Source organism: Lactuca sativa, chromosome 9 (genome assembly GCF_002870075.4).
Source record: "Lactuca sativa cultivar Salinas chromosome 9, Lsat_Salinas_v11, whole genome shotgun sequence".
NCBI lineage: Eukaryota > Viridiplantae > Streptophyta > Magnoliopsida > Asterales > Asteraceae > Lactuca > Lactuca sativa.
In genome coordinates this window covers 94,860,130-94,883,754 of record NC_056631.2, presented here as the reverse complement: position 1 = coordinate 94,883,754, position 23,625 = coordinate 94,860,130, and the positions used below count along the sequence as shown (strand labels likewise).

Below are 23,625 nucleotides of genomic sequence, written 5' to 3'. Positions count from 1 at the left end.
TTGATACTCTGATATGTTAGAACATCATGCTAGTACTAGGCTAGGGATCTTCAGGAATCGCATGATAGATTTGCCTGATTATATGATACCTATTAGCCTAGGGTTTCTTGTATATGGAATTGACATCATAACTGTAGATGTTTAGTATATGCATCACGGTTGTGTATAGTCAAGATCTTATAGCCTGAGAATGTCTGATTCGACCTTAGGGTAGAATTGGATATTCGAAAGTCTATCGGGTCCAGCGTTATGTGCGGCTAGCATACACAAGCGCTGCAGGGGCTGATGGAAGTTCCATGGAGGTGTGAGTTGTGCAGAGCTGTGGGATCAGTTGTGAGATAGGTGATGTCCCCTAGTAGTGAGGGTTGAGCGCACATTATGTTGAGTATAGTATTAGGGCGTTGTGGTGATACTTGAGACAAATATGGGTAGGTGTGGAAGGTAGTATGGGCCCGTATTACTGGAAGCACAGGACCCATACGTGTAGCAAGGAAGTCACAACCCCTAGGATTTGTGGGTTTTGGTCTCCCGATATTATGTTGTTTATCTGATGTCTTGAGTGTACCTTTCAGTATGGTGGTAACAAGACGTTTTGCTGCTGGGTCCGGATCAGGATCGGGATCCGGATCAGGGTCCGGGTCGGGAGACGGAGGGTCAGAGGTGCCGGTAGCACCTGATCCCGTGGTTCAGATAGGGACTGAGGAGCTGGATGCCAGGATCAGGGAGATTCTACATGATGAGGTCGCTGCGGCTTTCCGAGCGTAACTACCAGAGATGTTTGGGTCGATCAAGACCGCGATGGATGAGTATTTTGATGAGCGATATGCAGCTATGGTAGAGACAGCAGCCGCTGCAGCTACTTCGGCTGTAACTGCGGCAAGGGTTGGAGGAGGAGCCGACAGGGATTTCTTGTACCAGGACTTCGATAATACGAAGCCCCCGACATTTGATGGCACACAGGATGCGATCAGAGCTATGCGGTGGTTGTCTGACGTGGAGGGCTGTTTCTTCACGTGCTCATGTCCTGCTGACCAGAAGGTCAGGTGTGCTTTGAACCTGCTTAGGCTCGGGGAAAAGGACTGGTGGAGATTGAGGACAGGTTCATATTCTGATGATCAGCGGGCTGCTATTACTTCGGAGCAGTTCCGGGATATTTTTCGCACCCGCTACGTTCCGCGCATGGAACGGGAGCGGCTTGATCAAGAGTTTTTGACAATGAGACAGGATGGGGAGCATGTGATGGAGATTACCCGGATGTTCACTGAGAGGGCTATGTTTTGCCCGGAGTTTGCGTCAGAGCAGTCTCAGATGACTCGTTATCTGAGTATGCTCAAGAAGGATATACGACAATTTATGGCTACACAACGTTGTGATACCCTCTTGGATCTACAGGAAGCCGCAAGGCGGCGTGAGTTGGAGATAGAGCTGCAGCTGAAGGAGCAGCGTCAGGCACCGACACAGTCTCAGTCGGTGCCTAAGCGGTCTAAGACCGCTGATACACGGTCTGGGGTTCAGCGGAGCCGCACTAGTGGAAAGTGTGGTAGGGTTCATTCGGGAGTTTGTAGAGCAGGTGGTGGGTGCCATAAATGTGGCAAGGAGGGGCACTATGCTAGGGACCGCCGTCAGTCCACCCCTCCCACAGATATGAGGATTTGTTACCATTGTCATCAGGTTGGTCATGTGAAGACCAACTGTCCGCAGCTCGCCGCCAAGTCGGTATAGGGTTCCGCGCCAGTTACTATGAGGATTGGAGATAGGAGGCCAGTCTAGGTGGAGCCTTCGAAGGCTAAGGGTCACGCCTTCCAGCTCACGGCCGAGGAGGCCAAGGCAGCACCGGATGTGGTTGCCGGTACGTTTCTATTCTATGTCTCAATCATTGTATTTGTGTTATGCTTATGGATTGTACTTATGATTAGGTACGTTTCTAGTAAATTCTTTGCCTGATTTGGTTCTATTTGACTCGGGGGCGAGTCGGTCATTCATATCTCAGACTTTCAGTAGAGGGTTTAGTGTGCCGATAGATGATCTTGAGTGTCCGTTGCGAGTTTCGATCGCCAACGAGCACGGGGTTTCTGCTTCTTAGGTCTACCGGGGATGCGATTTGGAGATTTTTGGGGTCTCCTTCCCGATAGATTTGATTCCTCTCCCCATGGGGGATGTATGCGTGATTGTAGGGATGGATTGGATTAGCCGTTTTGGCGCCATGATCGACTGTGAGGGACAGCGGGTGGTGGTTCGAACCCCAAGTGGGGGAGAACTGGTAGTATATGGTGAGGGCACCAGGTTGGGATCAGGTTTTTGTTCGGCAGCCAGGGCTCGACAATATATTCAGCACGGGTGGGCCGATTATTTGGCGTATGTGGTAGATACGCGGGTTAGAGAGCGGCTCTCAGTTTCAAAGGTCTCGGTGGTTAGAGAGTTTGCTGATGTGTTTCCAGAGGAATTACCCAGAGTGCCTCCGGTGAGGCAGGTTGAGTTCAGGATTGATCTAGTGCCAAGTACGGCCCCTATCGCCAAGGCTCCGTACCGTTTGGCACCGCCTGAGATGCAGGAACTATCATCTCAGTTGCAGGAGCTGCTGAGTAAGCAGTTTATTCGTCCGAGTAGTTCACCCTGGGGAGCATCGATCCTTTTCGTCAGGAAGAAGGACGGTTCGCACAGGATGTGCATTGCCTATAGGGAGCTGAACAAGTTAACGGTGAAGAACCGTTATCCACTCTCAAGGATAGACGATCTTTTCGATCAACTGCAGGGTGCATCTTGGTTTTCCAAGATTGATTTGAGATAAGGATACCACCAAGTCAGGGTGAGGGAGGAAGACGTGGAGAAGACCACGTTTCAGACTCGTTATGGTCATTATGAGTTCGTGATGATGCCGTTTGGGCTCACCAACGCGCCAGCGGTGTTCATGGATCTGATGAACCGAGTCTGTAGACCGATGCTCGATCGCTCGGTCATTATGTTCATAGATAATATCTTGGTATATTCCAAGACCCGAGAACAACATGAGGAGCATCTCAGGGAGCTGCTGGAGGTTCTGCGGTGAGAACGGCTGTATGCCAAGTTCTCGAAGTGTGAGTTTTGGTTGTGAGAGGTCCAGTTACTCGGACATCTCGTTAACCAGGAGCGGATTTTGGTCGATCTGGCCAAGGTGGAGGCGGTTGTGCAGTGGGAGATTCCGAAATCCCCCACAGACATTAGGAGTTTCTTGGGTTTAGCAAGGTATTATCGAAGATTCATTCGTGATTTCTCCATGATTGCCGTACCTCTCACTCGTCTAACGAGGAAGGGGGTGGATTTCCGGTGGGGCCCTGAGCAGCAGAGGGCATTTGAGACCCTTCGTCGATGTTTATACGAGGCGCCGGTGTTGACACTCCCCGAGGGAGTTGAGGATTTTGTGGTATTTTGTGATGCGTCCATCACAGGCTTAGGGGCAGTCCTCATGCAGAGGGGACGAGTGATAGCCTATGCATTGAGGCAGTTGAAGCCGCATGAGACGAGATACCCCACGCATGATCTTGAGTTGGGAGCGGTGGTCTTCGCTCTCAAGATTTGGAGGCACTATCTGTACGGGGTCTGTTGCACTATATACACAGATCACAAGAGTTTGAGACACATCATGGATACCCCAAACCTGAACATGAGGCAGCGCAGGTGGCTGGATGTGGTCAAGGACTATGATTGTGAGATCATTTACCATCCTGGTAAAGCGAACGTGGTTGCGGATGCTCTGAGCCGCAAGCCATCTGGGTCCTCGACCCCAGCCAGGTGTATGACGATAACGGTGGATTCCCCGCTGGTGGGTTTGGTAAAGGATGCTCAGATTGAGGGTATGATACCAGAGAACTGGAAGTTGGAGAGGATTAAGGGCGAATGCGCCTGGTTTGTTTAGGATAGCCGCAAATTGTTGACCCGTTACGGTCGGGTTTGGGTTCCGATGTTCGGAGGGGTCCGACAGACAGTGATAGAGGAGGCTCATAAGTCTCGTTTTTCTATTCACCCGGGAGCCACCAAGATGTACCGTGATTTGAGTTCGATTTATTGGTGGCCTGGCATGAAGCAAGATATCGCCTGGTTTGTTGAGAGGTGCTTGACCTGTAGGATGGTCAAGGCCGAGAATCAGAGGCTGCATGGTAAGTTGCAGCCTCTGGAGATTCCCATGTGGAAATGGGAACGGATCGCGATGGATTTCATCATGAAGTTGCCAAAGATGGCAAAGGGGTTCGATGCTATATGGGTCATCGTGGATCGATTGACCAAGAGTGCCCATTTCCTAGCCATACGAGAGAGTTCGTCGGCGGAGAAGTTGGCTGACCTGTACGTCCGCGAGATTGTCTCTCGCCATGGGGTTCCAATTTCCATTGTTTCCGATCGGGATGTCCGATTTACTTCCCGTTTTTGGCAGAGTTCCACGAGGAACTGGGTATGAGACTGCATTTTAGTACGGCGTTCCATCCGCAGACTGATGGACAGAGTGAGCGGACCATCCAAACCCTCGAGGATATGTTGAGGGAGTGCATCATTGATTTCGGTGGGATTTTGGATTCCCACCTACCGCTTGTAGAGTTCGCCTACAACAACAGCTATCACTCCAGTATTGGCAGCCTGCCTTTCGATTTGTTGTATGGTCGGAAGTGTAGGACCCCAGTCTGCTGGGGCGAGGTTGGGCACATGGTGATGGGTCGGACAGAGGTAGTTCTGCAAACTACCGAGATGATATAACAGATTAGACAGCGACTGCAGACCGCTCAGAATCGGTAGAAAAGTTATGCCGACCGACGCCGATCTGAGCTGGAATTTCAGGTGGGTGACATGGTTCTCCTGAAGGTCTCACCCTGGAAGGGAGTGATCCGCTTCAGGAAGAGGGGAAAATTGGGTCCCCGTTACATTGGGCCGTTCAGGATTGTTGCCAGGGTTGGTAGGGTGGCTTATAGGCTAGAACTTCCGGAGGAGCTTAGCCGGATCCACATCACATTTCATGTTTTGCAATTGCAAAAATGCATTATGGATCAGGAGGCAGTGGTATCGTTGGATGACATTCAGTTCGATGAACGCCTTAACTATGTGGAGAGGCCTTTGGCTATTTTGGAAAGGAAGAAGAAAATTCTACGGAACAAGGAAATACCATTAGTAAAGGTACAGTGGGAACATCGGAGGGGATCCGAGAGGACATGGGAGCCGGAGGCGGAGATGCCCGAGCATTACCCGACATTGTTTATTCCAACGGACTTCGAGGGTGAAGTATAGTTCAAGTGGGGGACAGTTCTAACGCCCCGATTCTCAGGTATTGTTTAAATAAGATTTATTGGGTTAAGCTCTACCCGACGAGTTGATTGACCTACTCGTCGAGTAGCAGCGGGGTGGGATCGCGTGTTAAGTGACCTACTCGATGAGTCCATATTGGGACTCAACGAGTAGGAGCTGGCAGATGAAACCCTAAATCCCAGGGTTTGCACCTCTATTTAAAGGAGCCTCTGCCTCCTTTGGCCTCTTTGCAATCTTTGAGAGCTCCTTAAAAACCCTAATTCGTGTGGTATTCCATTTTGGTGTGTCTTAAGCTTGGAAAGAAGGTTGGCTAGAAGAGAAAAGCTAGAAGTGCAAAGGAATTGAAGCAAGGAAGGTGTGGGAAGCAGAAATTACCTCAGCTAGCATCCCTTGGAGGTATCAAGTTGCCATCCTTACTTGCCTTTTTCCTTTTTGTTGAGTTTTGGGGGTTTTCATGGATTTTGAAGTGGATAAGGTGGGCTATGGGCTAGATCTGAAGTTGTAACTTCAGATCTGGACCCTCCTTAGGTTTTAGAATCATAAAGTTGCTGTATTGGTAGTGATTGAGGTCCTTCTTGGGCATGAAGCCCCATTAAGATCTTAGATTTGGCCTGTAGAACCTTTGTAGCTATGCATACACGTAAAGTTTGTAACTTTACGTGAAAATCATGCCCTAGAAGCTTGGATCTGTGATTTGGAGCCGCTGCGTGGCTCAAAATAGGCATGTATGAAAAAAGGACTTAATGGACTCGACGAGTCGTAAGGTTGACTCGGCGAGTCACATGAAGATGGCCGTGAACTCGACGAGTTGGATGAAAAACTCGGCGAGTCCGATGAAGATTATCATAAGACTCGATGAGTTGAAGAACAACTCGGCAAGTCAGATGAGTTTTCCCTAGGATATGTATGTGTGTGTATCTGTCGAGTTGCAAGGAGGGAACTCGACGGGTGGCCTTAAAGTTTAAACGAGAATCGAAGGAACTCGACGAGTCACCCCGATGACTCGGCGAGTTGGAATGTGCTTCAAGGAACTCGGCGAGTAGCCGAGGGTACTCGGCGAGTTAGGGTCAACATGGACTGTTGACCTTGACTGATGACTTTGACTTTGATCAGGGGTTGACTAGTGGGTTATGGAGTACCTTATAAGGTTAAGGACTTATGAGTATATTGTACTATGATCATAGGTGGTGGAGCCTGTGTTAAGTGATCCGAGAGTTGGATTCTATCTTCCGAGTCAACATCTGCAAGGTGAGTTATCCTCACTATATCGATAGGGTATATGGCACCAAGGCCGACCCTTTAGTTGTTATTGTTATGGTATGCTAAATGTGGTTATGATCTGTTAGATTGGAATCAGGGTAGACAGTATGTTATGCTCTTATGATCCGTAAGGATTGGTATGTTAGTGACCTACTAGGTCGGTACTCTAGTTACAAGAGAATTCTATGATTGATGATTAGTGAGATAGATATGTTTGATGTTTGTATATGCCAGTATATGATAGTTATGCACACATGGTTATTTGCTTGTTGGTTGGGTTGAGGCGGTCCTGCTTTGTGTTGAAGGCCAACATACCCTATGAGCGGTCCGAGGAGAGTGCACGCCCACGTGGCGGACAAGCCATGCCGAAGGCTCGGGATAGATTCAGATAGATTATACGCCTAGTAGGGCGGTTCAGTCAGGCCGATGGCCCATTATGCATGTTGATTGATTGATTTTTACTGATATGGCATTGTTAGTGTGGTATTCGTATTTTGGGGGTAGCTCACTAAGCCCTCGGGCTTACAGTTTTCAGTTTATTGTTTCAGGTACTTCAGGAGATCATGGCAACGCGAAGGCGTGATCGTACCGCTCCTCATCCTTATGTTATGATTTTGGGACATTCTGATGGATATTGATTTGAAAACATTTTTATAAACGATGCTGTTTGATTTTTATTTATGATTGAAAAAGTTTAAATTTGGTGTAAAATTTATGGATGTTACATAAAAATATTATTAAAAAAAACTTCAACATACAAGTTCAAGAAAACAAATTTATCATACAACTTTATAATTCCAACATACAAGGTTCACCGTAAAAAAATTGATTTTAAAATATATATACTTACAAAAAATTATTTAAGCATTGAAAATATAAACACATAATATATCTCTATTTCTATTTCTATTAAACCTAGTTATGCTATCATCTTTTTTTTTTTTTACTTACACTATAGGACCACATGGAGTAGTTGTAAGGCAACTTTCATGAAAAAATACACTATGCCATACTATGGTGGAAACAACACAACATGCCCCTAAGAAGTGCTTTCCTTTCAATCTACTATATTAGCTAGAGCATGCACCCTTCCTTGAGTGTAATGTTGTGTTGAAAATTCAAAGATCCATGTTCGCTACATCTTAAATTGCAAACAACACAAAAACCACATGCATGCAACGAGTTCAATATATGAGGTATAATTAATTCTCAATTTCAACAAAGCATAATCGGATATGACATTATAATGCCACATATGATTACAATTTTTGTTTTTTTTGCTTATTTAATTAACGCATAGCAACTGCATCTGTTTGCAAGCAATTTCAGAAAAAAAAAGTGCAGGAATTAACATACCTGTCATCTTTAGTTACAAAAGGAGGAGGCCGACTCGCGATGATGCATTGGTCGTCGATTTCCTGAAGGTGTGACGGTTGTGCAATGTCAACAGATTATCGCTGCTCGCTACCGTGCTTCTCCTTCGATCGATAGATAAAACAATAAGGATTTTGTAGGTTTAAAATAGAAAACAACATAAAACTACTAGGTCAACATCTTTTTTTATTGACTCGGTAAGAGCCTCTTGGACCGAATAAGTGACCTAAATTGAGATAACAAACACCCTTATTTGGACCAGGTCAGATTTGACCTCTTACTGACCCAGTAACAGGTATATCAAACAAGCCCTACGAGAATTTTTTGTTTGGTGATGTAAACACATTTAATCTCACATAACTATTATCATTATCACGCTTTTTCACTAATTAAATCATCTATAAGGGTATTATGGACTTTTTTTATGATTCTCATTCTGTTAGAATTTGTTCTTGATAATTGTATTATGTAAGAATGAGAATGAGTGAAAAACGATGCATGAGAACAAAAATAAATAAGAATTACTGAGAATGAATGATATTGACGATATTGATGTTGAACATATTCACATTACCAAACAACCAATTCTCTTAGTCAGTCTTATAGAATAACACTATCCACACACGTCCTCACAATAGATGTCATCCATATTTTAACCTAGCCATATATATATATATATATATATATATATATATATATATATATATATATATATATATATACATACAAAGAGGGGGGGGGGGGGAGAAAGAGAGAGATGTGTGTTCAATATAGAACCAAAATAATTTATAAAACTATAGAACCAACTTTTTAACCGTTAGATCAAATTAGGTTCATGATGGTAAAATGTACCTCCATGTTCATTTATGAACATACCGTAAATGTTCATTTCTGAACATGCGAATACTTTCAATTATGAAAATTTAAACAAAAACGTGGAAACATATATCAATGTATCAATCAAACATGAATATCAAAAACATACAATATGCATATGTTAAGAAATGAACATTTATTTAAAAAGGGTTAATTTGTCGTATTCATAAATGAACATATGACTATAAACATGAATTCCCTTTATGCAACATATGTTCATACATGTTATTAACTAAACATTTATACCAAAGCCCAAAAAATGAGTGAATAAATCAAATTAAACACGAACAAGTAGATTGAGATAAGTGGATTAACATATGTTCATAAACAAACATATGTCTATAAACATAAATGCCTATAAATTGGTTACAAATGTACTGCATTTGTAACACCTAGTCTCAGGTACGCATTTAATTCAAGTCAAACTTCATATTTTACCCTTGGACTCGACGAGTTGGAGGCTCAACTTGTCGAGTAGGATCGACTCCGGGTCGGGGAACTAAGTGACCCACTCGACGAGTCGGAAGACCGACTCGGCGAGTAGGAGTTGTCTGACGGAAACCCTAAATTTTAGGGGTTTTCCCCCTATTTAAAGAAACATAACACCCTTGTGGCCTCCTTATCACTCCCTCAACGTCTAGAAAACCCTAACTCGCCACCTTGAGCCTTGTGAAGTGTTTGAGTGCCATTTTGAGTAATCTTGTGTGATTTGGAGTTTGTGTGAAGAAGAGGAAGACTTCATGAGAAGAGTGTAGATCCAGGAACAACAACATTTTCCCCTCACTTTCTAGAAATCAAGCTTCATACTTGACATGTAGTTTCTTAGATCTCCTTGTGGTCATTTTTATGAAGTTTTGGATCCAAGAAGCTTGATCCTTGGGAATTGGACGTCCCAAGTTAATATATCTTCAGATCTGTAACCTTGGAGGGTCCTCATGGCATAAAGGTGCCATCCTTATGGCCATGAGAACCCCATGTATGAAATAAACCCCATTTTTGGTCCTTTGAGCATAAAAGTCGCATGCATGTACGTAAAGTTCATGACTTTACGTGTTATATCGAATTAAGGATCCCAGATCTACCTTTTGAATGAGAGTTGTACATCAGAAACCGAGTTATGGAATTGGAAAATAGTCGAATCGACGAGTCGTTCTTGGGACTCGACGAGTCCAAGGCCATCTCCCAACCCATGAAGATGGACTCGACGAGTTGTTCATACAACTCGGTGAGTCACATACTAAACACGTTCATATGAAGAAGATAAACTCGACGAGTTCAAGGAGGAACTCGACGAGTGAGTTGAAGATTGTCCCAATGATATGATTGAAGGAGAACTCGTCGAGTTCTTGCTAGGCTCGACGAGTTGGGTTGGGGACAGATGAAGGGATAGGGACTCGACGAGTTGAGTCGACTGGAAGTTAACTCTGATCAGGATATTGACTCATATCAGCCGAGTGTGGGCGGGGCTCGTATCTCAGAGATTAGCAGAGTGTGGGCGGGGCCCGTATCTCTTAGTTAGTGGAGTGTGGGCGGGGCCCGTATCTCCATGAGTGTGGGCGGGGCCCGTATCTCCTAGTTGCATGATATATGTGTATGGTATGTTGTAGTTTGGGGGAGCTCACTAAACTTTGTGCTTACAATTTCGGTTTTGGTTTCAGGTACTTCAGCTAGCAAAGGAAAGGGCTCGAGTTGATTGCATGACACACACACACCACAGTTTCTGTTAGCCTGGGAGCTTACTCCGATATTTATTATGAAACAATTATATGTTGACAGATTTTATGAGATTTTGAGATACAAATTTGATGATTTGATTTTATGATGATAATATTATGTTTGTTAAATGATTTCAAAAACGAAAATTTTTGCTTGTATTTTTGGGATGTTTCAGCATTTTATACATTTATACTTCTCTTATCAATGTAAATTAGTTGAAAAGAAAAGAATGTTGGTGGAGGCTTCTTCTTCATTAGAAAGTTTCTTCATTTTCTATTTGCCAAAGGAATATTATTTGACTCTATTCAATAATGTTTCATCAACCATTTAAAGCATAAGATTACTAAAAATGGTATGCTTCTAAAATCAAGAAAAAAAAAGTGAAATCGCATATAACCATACGTCCATAGCTTCAAGACACCATTATCCTACAAAAAAAAAATCAAGAAAACCATTATATGACCAACATTATGCATCAACCTTAACTGAATACTAATAAAGGTTTTGTAAATGCATCTTTGAACTAAAAACATCAAAGTAAAAGACTACCTAGAGTTAGCCTAGTATACGTAACAAGTTTGTTTCTCTCTTGGAACACACCAACCATATAACTACCTCAAAATACTTGTTCACTGATTTTCTGGTCTAAACCGTTGAATTAAAACAATTATCATGTTTTTTTTATTATTTTATAAATAATTAGTACTAGACACTATTTACGCAACATCAATTAGTCCACCATGAAAATAAGTATATCACAGTTGCTCTTGCATTTCGTCGAGTACTGTGCGTCTATAAACAATCAACATCATCTTACTCCACCACCTAGTGTAGAAGCCCAATCAAATAACTCTACACAACCTCACAACTAATATCGAGTTTTGAAGGAAGAGGATGCGATTTATTTACCTGATGATAATAGAGACATATACATATCAGAGGGTTGTTCATCGAATTTTCTTTCATATCACCTGGGACGGGTAATGCGATATGATTTTAAGATTAGATGATAATTGCATCGTTGCTAATTGATGGCTAAAGAATAAGCGATTCATCATTGACTTGTTTTTTTTCCGATGCATACAACTCTAAAAGAAATCTTCTTTTTCTTATATATTAACGATGATAAAGGAGTGAATCAACAAAGATTGCATGAATCAATTGTATAAATCGGTTGTATGAAACAATTGTACAAGACAAAACGATTAGAATACTATGGTGGTATAGAAATCAGTTGTGGAAATCGATGTTAATGTGAATATATGAATAAATCAGCTAGGGCTGAGAATGAGATATCAATTAAATATGCAAAATCCATTATACATGTATTAGATTACATGGAGGAGGGTGCATATATTTACCTTGCACCATTCTTGATCTAAATCATTATACTATCATATACTATACTTACAAAGAAGACATTTTTCCTATCAACCCATGCATTTGAAACCCCCACACTTTTTCACCTTCAAAGTAATTAATCACACATCATGAAAGATTTTATAACTTATATAATATGTTTAATAAGCAATTAATGGATAGTCTACTATAAAAATGTCATTCTCTTTGAGTAGACACAAAAATATAAATCACATACAAAATTCACAAAGAAAACAAGTTTAAAGGTTTTGTGGTTGTTTGAGGGCTTTGGACCATTTTTCAAGCCATGTTATCATATTTACGTTTTTAATTTGTAAGTTTGTTATATACTATTTTTTATTTTTTTATTTTTCTTGGTTTAAGTATTCTTTTAAGACAATCATTTTATGTTGTGGTTGAAACTTTAATGTACATTAGATTAGATTCATGTTATCGATAATATGTTATGGAAAGTGATATAGATACTACTTAATTAAATATTGTATTTATGTTTGTATGTTTGTGTTGCTTCAAAGTAATAATTAATTAAAAATCATAGATATGTAATATTATTCATAGTATCCATATAAGTCTCTTTTAAAATGTAAATTGTCTATCTTATCACTTTATATTTTAGTATATGTTTAACATTTTAATTACAATAATAAGTGTCTTTTAGAAGTTTTCTTTTGTTTATTAATAATAATAAGTGGTTTTAAAACTAATGAACAATAATTATAAATAATAAAATCAAATTATAAAAATTATTGATATGTCATATTATCCATGCAAGTCTCTTTTGAAATGCAAAATGTCTATCTTATCAGTTTATTATTTAGTGTATGTTTCACATTTTTATTGTAATATTAAGTGTTTCTTAAAAGTCTTCTTTAACTTATTAATAATAATAAGTGGTTTAAAACTAAAAAACAATAATTTTAAATGATAATAACATCAATTTATAAATTACATGACGTTAACAACAAATAAATTGTATTTAAATGAACATCATTATTGAAATTAGAAAATAATCATATGAGTAAAAATAAAAATTAATCAATCTAACAGTTGTTAAAACTAATATTAAACAGATAATTATATTTAATTTTATTAGTGAGGAATATGAGTAGATGTCAATGAATAATATTGTTCAAAATATTATGTCAAAGTTAATCTCAATAAAAAAAAACAATTTAAACATATATTTTTTTTAACATTTTAACAATATGATTCTAAGGTTCTATAATTTATTTTGGTTGTATAATGATTTTTCATCTCTCTCTCTCTCTCTCTCTCTCTTTATATATATATATATATATATATATATATATACACACACACACACACACACACACACACACACTTTTTTGTAACTTCTATTCTCATAAATGAAGATCTATTTATCACATGTAAATCTCTTATGAGTTTCGACACTTGTTATTTTGTTGTATTTTTGAAATAAATAATATCTACATGTCAATTTATGTTTTTTTTTTCAAATTTTTAAAATTAAAAAGCCACATAAATTTATACTTACATATGTAAAGTATTAAATGTAATAAATATAATAGTAAATTGCATTGAATACGTTTCTTACTCCCTTATTTTGAAATTTTATTTTAAAAAATAGTTAATACTGACAGTTTGATATTTATTTATTTTTAATTAACCCGTGTAATACACGGGGTCTCACACATAATTTTGCTAACAATGTTAATGACTTTTTCTACAAACACGATTATAACCAAAAAAATTTAAGAAACATTTTTTTTAATCTAAAGCAACTTCTTACAAAAACCAACCAATAATTTTTTAAATCTAAACAAACAAATACCATCTTAAATTAAAACCAACTTCTAGGTACAATATTTTATGCATGAAACTAACAATCATTTGTTAGAAAAAAAACACAAAAAGAAAATAAGAAATATTCGGAAAAGCTTATTCGACAATCACTCTTTGCAAAAAAAGAAGATAAAAACTAAGATATAAAGTCATATAAATGTACCAAACAAAAATATACAATATAATGTATGTTGTAATAGTATCTATGAAATCCTCATTTAAACAATGTATGATATGACATTAGCATCCATCTACCAAAAACAACATTAGTAAACACAATCAGTAACCAAAAATCAAAATCAATATACATCTACCATTCATTATAATAACAATGACATAAACTTATACTCCAAATCAGATACAACAAGAAACATATAACATTAAATCAATCAGAAAACAATATCAATACAAAATCCAAAATCAGAATTCTCATAAATTTGACCTAAGTAAAATTCTACATCAAAATTCAAACTCATAATCCTCTATTTTTTACAACCAATACCTGGTATATTCAATTTAGATATCAAAACCTAAGCATTTTCAATGAAAATCTCAACAAGAACTCACAAATGCAGATAAGAAAGTTTAAAATTGGATAATAATCAAGTGAGAACATGATTGAGGCCCCGATGAAGTCACAAAATCGATGTCAAAAAATCATACCTGAGATGAAAGCGTCGATTGGTGTTGCCGGAGGTGGAGGCGCCACGGTCTGGTGTAGCCAATTGGAGTTGTTGTTGGTGATGGTTGTGCGGCACGTGAGACGATGAAGCATTGGCCTATAATTTCTTCCTGTTATGACTTGTGGTGTTTAATAAAAAAAGATGTAGGGCACATTTATTTATTTTTTTTAAATATCAAAATCAATTTATTTTGTAAATTCTTTTAAAAATATATCCATCTGTTAATAGTTTTTTCAAAAACATCAATTTGGTAAAAACTCTATCTCTACTCCCCTTTTGTCAAGTAAAACGAGTAGGACCTAAATCACACTTGTATTAACCAAAAAACTGTTTAAAAAAGGGATAAATGGATAATGACTTGAGAGGGTAACGAACTTTTAATTTTGTTCACATTTAATCATCGATTTTTTTCCGTGCTTAATTTACCCCTAAATTATTTGAAATTGTTCACATTTTACCCATATGACCGGTTACAACCGGTCAACAACTAGTCATAAGGGTAAAATGTGAATATTTCAAATTATTCACGGGCAAATCAAACATGAAAAAAAATTCAGTGACTGAATATGAACTAGTTGAAAGTTTGTAACCCTTTCATGTCATTATCCATTTTTGTAATAATCTCGTAGTTTATTTTGCTTATTGGCAGCAATTACTTAGATTAATAATTTTGATTTCGGTAACTACGTTTTGTTTTGTGTTGTGTTTGTAAAGAGTATTACAAAATAAAATGCATACCACATAACCATGTTGTAGTTCGTTGCTTTAATCCTAGTCAATGAGATAAACTTTTAACTAGAGTTTCTTTATTCGCGTATAATCGAAGCATCAACCCACAAAGAATAAATAATCAATAGAGTTTCACAAAGGCAAAAAGACACATATACGAGCAATAAAACGAAAAATAGATCGAAAATCAAAAGGAGCTTGGTGAGAAGGTACATATAGAACCAACATACAAATAGAAAATGCAGATACAAGTAATAACTAGAAAGAAAATTATCGACAAAACAAGTTCAACGTAAAAAGAATGAACACTAAGCAAAATGCACAAACAATGTAAAAGCAACTAACACCTAGACTACTCATGTACTACTCCACGACCTTGATCTTATACATCCACACTCTCAAATCAAAGCTCATGTATTTGTAAAGAGAATAACCTCATTCATATTTAACACTACATTATCTTCACGCTTATTTATCATATGTTCTCTCGTACTCGCACAATCTATAACGCCCGTCTCCATCATCTGAAGTGAAAAATATTGCCTATGTCCTAAGTATATTTCTAAAACCACAACAATCTTTGTTTCTTCAGTTTCTTTGTGATTAAATTCGTTTCTATTGTATTTCTAAGTGTTGTTTCTAGTACCTTACATAATAAATGTATACCACACAATTACTACAACATCCTCACTCTTTTGACCTTCATATTCAACTTGTGTTGATTCTTAACAACATTTAGAGCCATTTATAGGATAATGGCTTGAAAAGGGGTAACAAACTTTCAATTTTGTTCATATTTAGTCATTAAACTTTTTTTGTGCTTGATTTACCTATAAATTATTTGAAACAGTTCATATTTTACCCTTATGACCGGTTATAACCGGTCATAAGGGTAACATCTGAACAATTTCATATAATTCATGAGTAAATCAAACATGAAAAAAATTCAATGACTATATGTGAATAAAATTGAAAGTTCGTTACCCTCTCAAATCACTATCCCTTTAAAAAATACTTGAAAATTTAAAGTTTGTTTCATCTATAGAACTTGAGCAGAGTCACAACCCACTGCAACATATTCCATCTTGATTTTAAATAAAGCAACCGATTTTTGTCCGTTTGAAATGTAAGACATGAGATTTTGTACATCAAGTTGTTTGTTTAATGACTTGTAGTGTGATAGTTTTTTGTTTTTTACTCCAAACAGACACAAAGACAAAATAAAAAGGGGTGCCTATTGTAAATCGATAAAATTTCCCTAAAAAACATCACATTCTTTGTCTTAGATGTTAAGTATTTGTAGGCATAGGAGTATCAACGAGTTTCATATTTTCAGTATTGGTTTTTCTGAATATATATTTGTAATACCTTTGATTTATAAAAAAAAAATACATATTTCAACCTTTTTAGTAGTAGTTCCAAATTTTTATTGAGCTCCCAATCATCTTCAAATTAAGTTTATTTTAAAAAATTTCAACAAGTAGAACATTTATGCAAATGAAATGATAGGTGGATCATTTCATTGGTTCCAGGGTACTTTATTAGTTAGTTTTTTTCTTTTTTTTTAATATACTCCATCTTACATACTACATTTCAGTTAATTTTTGACTTTTCTCATTAGAAGTTTATTTTACTTTCCAGCTTTTTCTAGATATTTCATTTAATCTTGGGTTATTGACATAGAAGCACAATAATGTTTTCCATTTGGTTTTAAAAAGGTCATTCAATTAATTTCCATACCTCTGACCCCACTATAGTGACAAATTACCTGTCAAAATAAGGTTTTCTTCATTTTATTACCGGTTACGCGGTTGGTTAAAGAAAGTCAAATGTGACATGGTCTATGGTATCCAGCTGGTGTCCAGTCAACTTACTACATAAGCTTTGTAAGGGTTCAATATATCCACTCTCACTATTTCCTTACCCTACGACGAACACCAACCCTTTCGACCATGTCTTCCTCCTCCGAATCCTATAACACCATCTCCATTTACCGGATTGAATTGAATCCTCCCTGCTTGTGCCGCAATCAGCATGTGTCGAAGCTCAGAGAAGCTTGGAAGCCTAACAACCCAGCTCGTCGCTACTACATTTGCACAAAATCAATGGTAAGGTATCCTTCGTTACAAGTGATAACTATTAAACCTAAAGTTTTTATTTTTGTACTAAAAACCCCCTATTTTGATCAACAAAAAGCCCCATTTACAATGACAAAACCCTAAATTTTGAACAGTAAAACCCTTCTTCTGTTGTGTGCCTTTCTTTTGTAGATATCCAACGACAGTTGCAACTTCTTCCAGTGGCTTGACCCAACATTACCAAAACACTACAAGGATATGTTATGGAACATGAAACTTAGGAATGACGACCTTTTGGTTAGGAATGGTCAAGTTGTTGAGTTGCAGAAGAAGGTGGAGAAGCACAAGCTTCTTAGGAAAGCTAAGAAGGAACTTGATGAAGCTAGGATCCAAGAACTAATCATTGAGATTGAAAGTATGAAGAAGATGTTGAAAAAAGTTGTTTTGATTACTCTGGTCTACTTGTTGTTTGTGGTCATGTACTTTCAGCTGGTCTAGGTGATGTAGGATGTTGGGTCATGGTGTATAGGTGGTTTTTGGCTCATGATGCATATGGGGATGGTCTATTGGGATGGTCTTTTGGGTGATTAGGTATTTGGAAATCAAGTTAAAGGTGTGGTAAGTGATGCATGGTGTATAGGGTTTTTTGATGGTGTAATGGTGATATATGGAATGATGATCCTTTTGAAAATTTAGTATAAGCAATGTACTTTAGCCCCATTACCGCATTATGTATGGTCATGTAACACCTTTTGTATGGACTAATTATATAATAGAAAGCATAGATTTCTGTTCTATTTTAACATTTCTTTATGGGTTCCTTGCTAGTATACTGCATGAATTGTTATATGGTCCCCAAAGAATGCAAGTTATATGGTCCACTAATTATATAATACCATGCATGAGTTTCTATATGGTCCACATAACAATTCCAGGAGGGACAATAAACAAGGGACCATCTAATGCATTAAAAGGACACAAAGGACATTGGATCCCACAAGAGAATATATTAATAACCAAAGTGAGTGCAAAACATTACATAACAATTTCGACATAGAATCTTTAAAAGCAAACATCCTAACATGTTTTTACTACATAATAAAGGACACATACCATGCAGTTCCCATGCAAAAACTATATTAAGTTGACAGGTTTTTCTAAAGTGTTCCCCTCTCCACTATTTACTGTAACTTGGGTTGCCAATTTTTTCTTGATGATCATTTCACTCTTTTTCCTCCTCTTAACCTGGGGAATTACAACATTACCCATCTCCCTTGTCACTTGTGTAGTCCCACTCTCCCTAGTACATTGTGTATCCCCGCCTTCCATTTGCCATTTTTGCAGTCCTTTTCTTCACATTTTCACCCTATTATACACACATAATAAACACTTAAATGAAACATATTGATTAACAAATAAAAAATAATAAATAAGAAGTTGTATTTACCTTTTTTGTCTTAGTCCTCTTAACCTTACTAACATGTGTATCCCCACCTTCCATTCTTGTCCTACTTCCACTTACCACTTATGCATTCCTTTTCTTCACATTTTCACCCTATTATACACACATAATAAACACTTAAATGAAACATACTTAATAATGAATAAAAAAAATAAGAATTGGGAAGTGGTAATTACCTTTGTAGTCTTACCTATGTTAACCATAGTTGGTAAACTGTTTGGTCCTAACCTAACAACATTTGGACATGTCTTCTTATTATGTCCTTCCACTTTGCACAAACTACATGATATCTTCTTACCCTTCTTAGAAACGATATGGTTTCCACCCTTTTCACTCATATCTCTAACTCTTTTTGTTTTTAGCCTACCAGACATCCTTCTATTCGGGGGGGGGGGGGGGGGGGGGGTAAAGGTGGAATGTAATTAGTTTCAGGCTACATCTTGCTTCCATTCATTGGACAAATTTAGTACTGGTAGGTCTTTATATACATTTCTCTACAAAAATAAGGATCCATGTATTTCTCCACATCTCTATTGAGGTAGCTAATGGCAGCTACATAATGAACACACCCATAACCATTAAGTTGCCACATCATGCATAAATATGTCCTCTTGTCTAAATCAACATCATATGCCTTACTTCTCGACCTAGTCTCAAACTGGTTGAGTCCACTTGGCAATACCTCCCAAAACCTTTGATTAACCTTTAATTCATTCAACCTCAGCCTTATTTCAGGTGAAACATCACTTGACCATCCATTGAGTTTTGCTGTGAATAACTTGTTCATCATATACATTCTCAATTCTTCAAGCATTGTGATGATAGGTTTCTTACTGTCTTCAACTATGACTGCATTGAAACTTTCACATCTTCTATTCTCCACACTAGAACAACATCTACCAACTTGACAGTAAGCTCTTGACCATGTTCTAGGGTCCTTCTCTATCAAGTAGTTACTTGCCTCTGGACTCATAAGCTCAATATCCTTCATTATTTCCTTGAAAGATTGTTCTGTTGTTGCATTACATGCAAACTGAAACAAATTAACAAGCTGTGCCCGTGGAAACTTTTTCCTGAAGTTGGGCACAATGTGCCTTGCACATTGCCTATGCTCAGCTTATGGTAAGAATTCCATGACAGATTCCATAAGACCCTATACCAACATACAGGTAGTTAGAAATGACTTGGGTAATATACTTTATGAAATAGAAATAATAAAATGTTTTGATTACCTTGTATTGGTCTGACATAAGATTTAAACCTTGTCCCAAACCAAGATTGAGATCATCACTTAACAATAACAGAAACCATTTCCAGTTTTCCTTGTTTTCAACACATACCACTGCCCATGCAATTGGGTATATTTGGTCCCTAGCATCTCTCCCCATAACACAAAGCAACTCACAAGTAGCATACCCTTTCAAGAAGCATTCATCAATTCCAATCACCTTCGTGCACCCTTCTAATCACCCTTTCTTTACACCATCAAAACAAACATAATACTTACTAAAGTGATCAGTTCCATCTGGCATTGTAAGTACGTCCATGCTCATTGTTGAACCAGGGTTAGATCTTCTAATTTCCTCTCTATATGACCAAAGCTTAGCATAATGATCAATAAGGGCACCTTCAATAATATCCATAACATACTGTTTGGCCCTTCTGCATTGGATAATACTGAATTAAATACCAAATTTCTTGATGACCTCCAATCTTAGTTGCCTAATTTACAGTTTCTATCTATGCAAAATGTCTTTGGTGTAGTGGCTACCAATCCATCGATAATTGACAATTGAACCCAGTTTCTAGTTCCTAGCACATTGATGCTCACTTTTTAAAGATTTGATTTGAAAAATGTGTTATGTACTCATCCAACTTGCCCATAGCCTGAAAGTACAAGCACCTTTACAACACAATACTAGAAGCCTCTTACTGTTGTTTTTTTGAACCATAGTTGATAGCCATTCTTAGCAACATAATCACATAACATGCTCTTAAGTTGTTTTGGATTCTTAAACTCATGACTAAATTTGGTACTTGTTTCTTCCAGTGTACCTGAGGATTAAAGATAGGATGTTCCTCAAGTACATTATTGTCTAATTCCTCACTATTATCCATTTCTTCAACCTTTTTTCTCTTCTCCACCTTCTGAGCATAACTGGTTAAGAAACTCATCGTTCTTGCTCTTGTTTAGAGGGGTATAGTATTCCCAGTTGATTTCATCTTCCAAACCAACATCAAACATATAGGTGGTTCAGGATCGGGGATTCATTGTGAAGATTCTTTGTCATCCCCCTGGATCATTGAACCATTTTTATCACTTTCTTCATTGAACCAATCCTCAAATCCTTCCCTAATATGATCTAAATACATGTCTATTGGCCTTTCAAGTGCTTGATAAGCAACATCAGTAAACACTTGATAATCCATTTCGTTGGCTATTACTGTAAGACGACTTGCCATAGTTTGATCACGTGCCGATTAATAAAGTTTCTCAAAAGGTTCTTCGACAAACCTTTCTAGAAATTGACAACACCCATGTAAATCCATTCCATATAAATCATGATCAGTAAACATGACCGTATTACCTCCAGTTTATCTATGTGGACGTCTTGTAAAAACACCGTTATAGTGCAAATGCACTTTCAAGAAAATAGGTTATGGGTTCGCCATGAACTTTAACTACAAAACAACCCTAGATGAGAGAAAAATTATTGAAATGGGAGAGAAAAGCCCTAGAATCTTGAACACTTCAACACGATTTTGATAAACGACTGGAGTAAATCCCTTTTTTGAACAGTTATATGAAGGCAAAGTTGATGTGTCATTGATGAGATGTCATTTAATTGAAGAAATCAAAAGTCTAAAGGCCACATCACATTTAATTACTAGGTGATCGGATCTCATGGTATAAATGACAAACAATTTGTCACTTTAGTGGGGTCAGAGGTATGAAAAATAGTTGAATGACCTTTTAAAACCAAATTGAAAACATTATTGTGCTTCTATGTGAAGAACCCTTTAATCTTCTTAAGTTTTCTATACCCTTTCTATTTTTGATGTATTAGGTGTATCTGTATTTGTAGAAGCTTTAAATTTCATGCTTATCTTAATTGTTGGTTTAGTTTATGCATGGCTCAAGGGGGCATTGGTGGATCATTGGCTCTAAGGTACATTCTTCTTCTTCTTCTTCTTCTTCTTCTTCTTCTTCTTCTTCTTCTTCTTCTTCTTCTTCTTAATATACTCATCCTACATACTACATTTCAGTTTATTTTGACCTTTCTCATTAGAATCACTACTAGAAAAACAGCCTTTTACGACGCTCATTGCGCGTCGTAAAACGCTCAGACGATGCGCAAATGCGCGTCAAGGAAGGAACTGTCATAAAGAGAGACGACACGCATTTACGACGCGCGGTTATGACACATAATGCGTATCAAGGAAGGCCCTGTCATAAAGAAAGATGACACGCATTTGCGTGTCGTAACCTTACGACGCGCGTGTTTATGACACGCAATGCGTATCAAGGAAGCCCCTGTCAAGAAAGGCCATGTCATAAATGAAGACGACACACATTTTTGCGTATCGTAATTTTAAATTTTTTTTTTAAAAAAAATTGTTTATAGATTTACTGATTTTCAAATTAAATTTGCATTTCATGTCTCATAATAGAAAATAAAATACCATATACAAAAAATACCATACATTGCACAAAAGTTAATGTCATACAAATAGTTGTTGCATGGAAAGATAAAATAAATCAATAGACGTAAAAAAAATTTACAAACTAATAGTTCTAATAACCTAATGTATGCCTCACTGTAAACAAGATATGTGCTGATTTTTTTAAATGTGTGTCTGACTTGTCTCCACTCTTCCTTAATAACACCACTCAAGGACTCTAAATCTATGAAGTTAGTCACAATATCTATATTGCCTACAAAAAAACATAACTACAAAATAAGTGCTGTCTAGGATCAACAATATTGCCAAACTAGTAAGCATAATAAAAGTATAAATATATAATACAACAAAAAGTTGAGTAATTTTACAAAACAATCCTTGAAGTTGTTATAAAGAATAATGACTTTACCATACCAGTAATATCTATTGTTGAAGATGCAACAGGAAGCATTGGATTTGGATAGTCCATGTGTAAGCCATTGATCAAGGCCCAATGTTGCCATTGATCAAGGTGGATAGTGTAAGCACAGTTACTAATTTTCTTTGAATTACCTATAAACATGTAGAAACATAATATTTAAATAAATAATGACATTTTATCTACAAATGACAAAATATGACCCTCAATAATAGCATAAACGGTTCATTTTCCTATAAAAATATATATCATATGTTGGCATCATGTTATTTGAGTATTTCCCCAATTAGTAAGCTACCAAATTAACTAAAAAATAAAAAGAAGAAATTTCATTTGTTTTGGTTGAAGGTTATTCACATGACCTTTATTAACTTCTAGTCTAAACTTCAAAACTATCAAAAACGGCAAGTTAGTTTCTATTATAACTTTCTAACCCTGGTTCAAAAGACAAAACAAGATTAAAGATAGGGGCTCAAGCGTCATTCAAGGTCAGCATACCTAGAAGTGTTTTTCCTTCTAGAAGCTCCAAGCTGGCACCGACACCTATCTAGATGTGGCTCATCTTGTCATTCCCTGTCCACTAAGTTCCATTAGTTTCTTCATAATAGCCTAGGGCAAGAAAACTCATATGAGAAGGGAATAGTTCCAATAAGTTGATTCATTGACAGATCAATGTAATCTTTTATCATATGAAATTCTTTTTTTATTGAGTATAAGAATCAAGAACAATACCCTGTAAAAGATCAAGTGTTCTTAGATTGTTGTGATATCATCAGAAAAAGTCATGGGTTGTATGGATCCATTAAGATTGATACTGCTCAGGATTGTTGTGATATCATCAGAAAAAGTCATGGGCTGTTTCTCTTCTGTTGTTAA

The 23,625-nt window shown here is 37.5% G+C and overlaps 1 protein-coding gene across 1 annotated transcript; it reads right to left on the bottom strand.

Annotated features, from left to right (window-relative positions):
- Positions 1-19,110: 19,110 nt before the first annotated feature.
- On the bottom strand, positions 19,111-20,822 carry LOC111885194 (uncharacterized). The gene is made up of 4 exons (XM_023881474.2): positions 20,581-20,822; positions 20,155-20,309; positions 19,880-20,109; positions 19,111-19,680 (listed from the first exon to the last, which is right to left on the bottom strand). The coding sequence occupies exons 1-4, from the start codon at positions 20,820-20,822 to the stop codon at positions 19,111-19,113; spliced, it is 1,197 nt and encodes a 398-aa protein (XP_023737242.2).
- Positions 20,823-23,625: the final 2,803 nt, after the last annotated feature.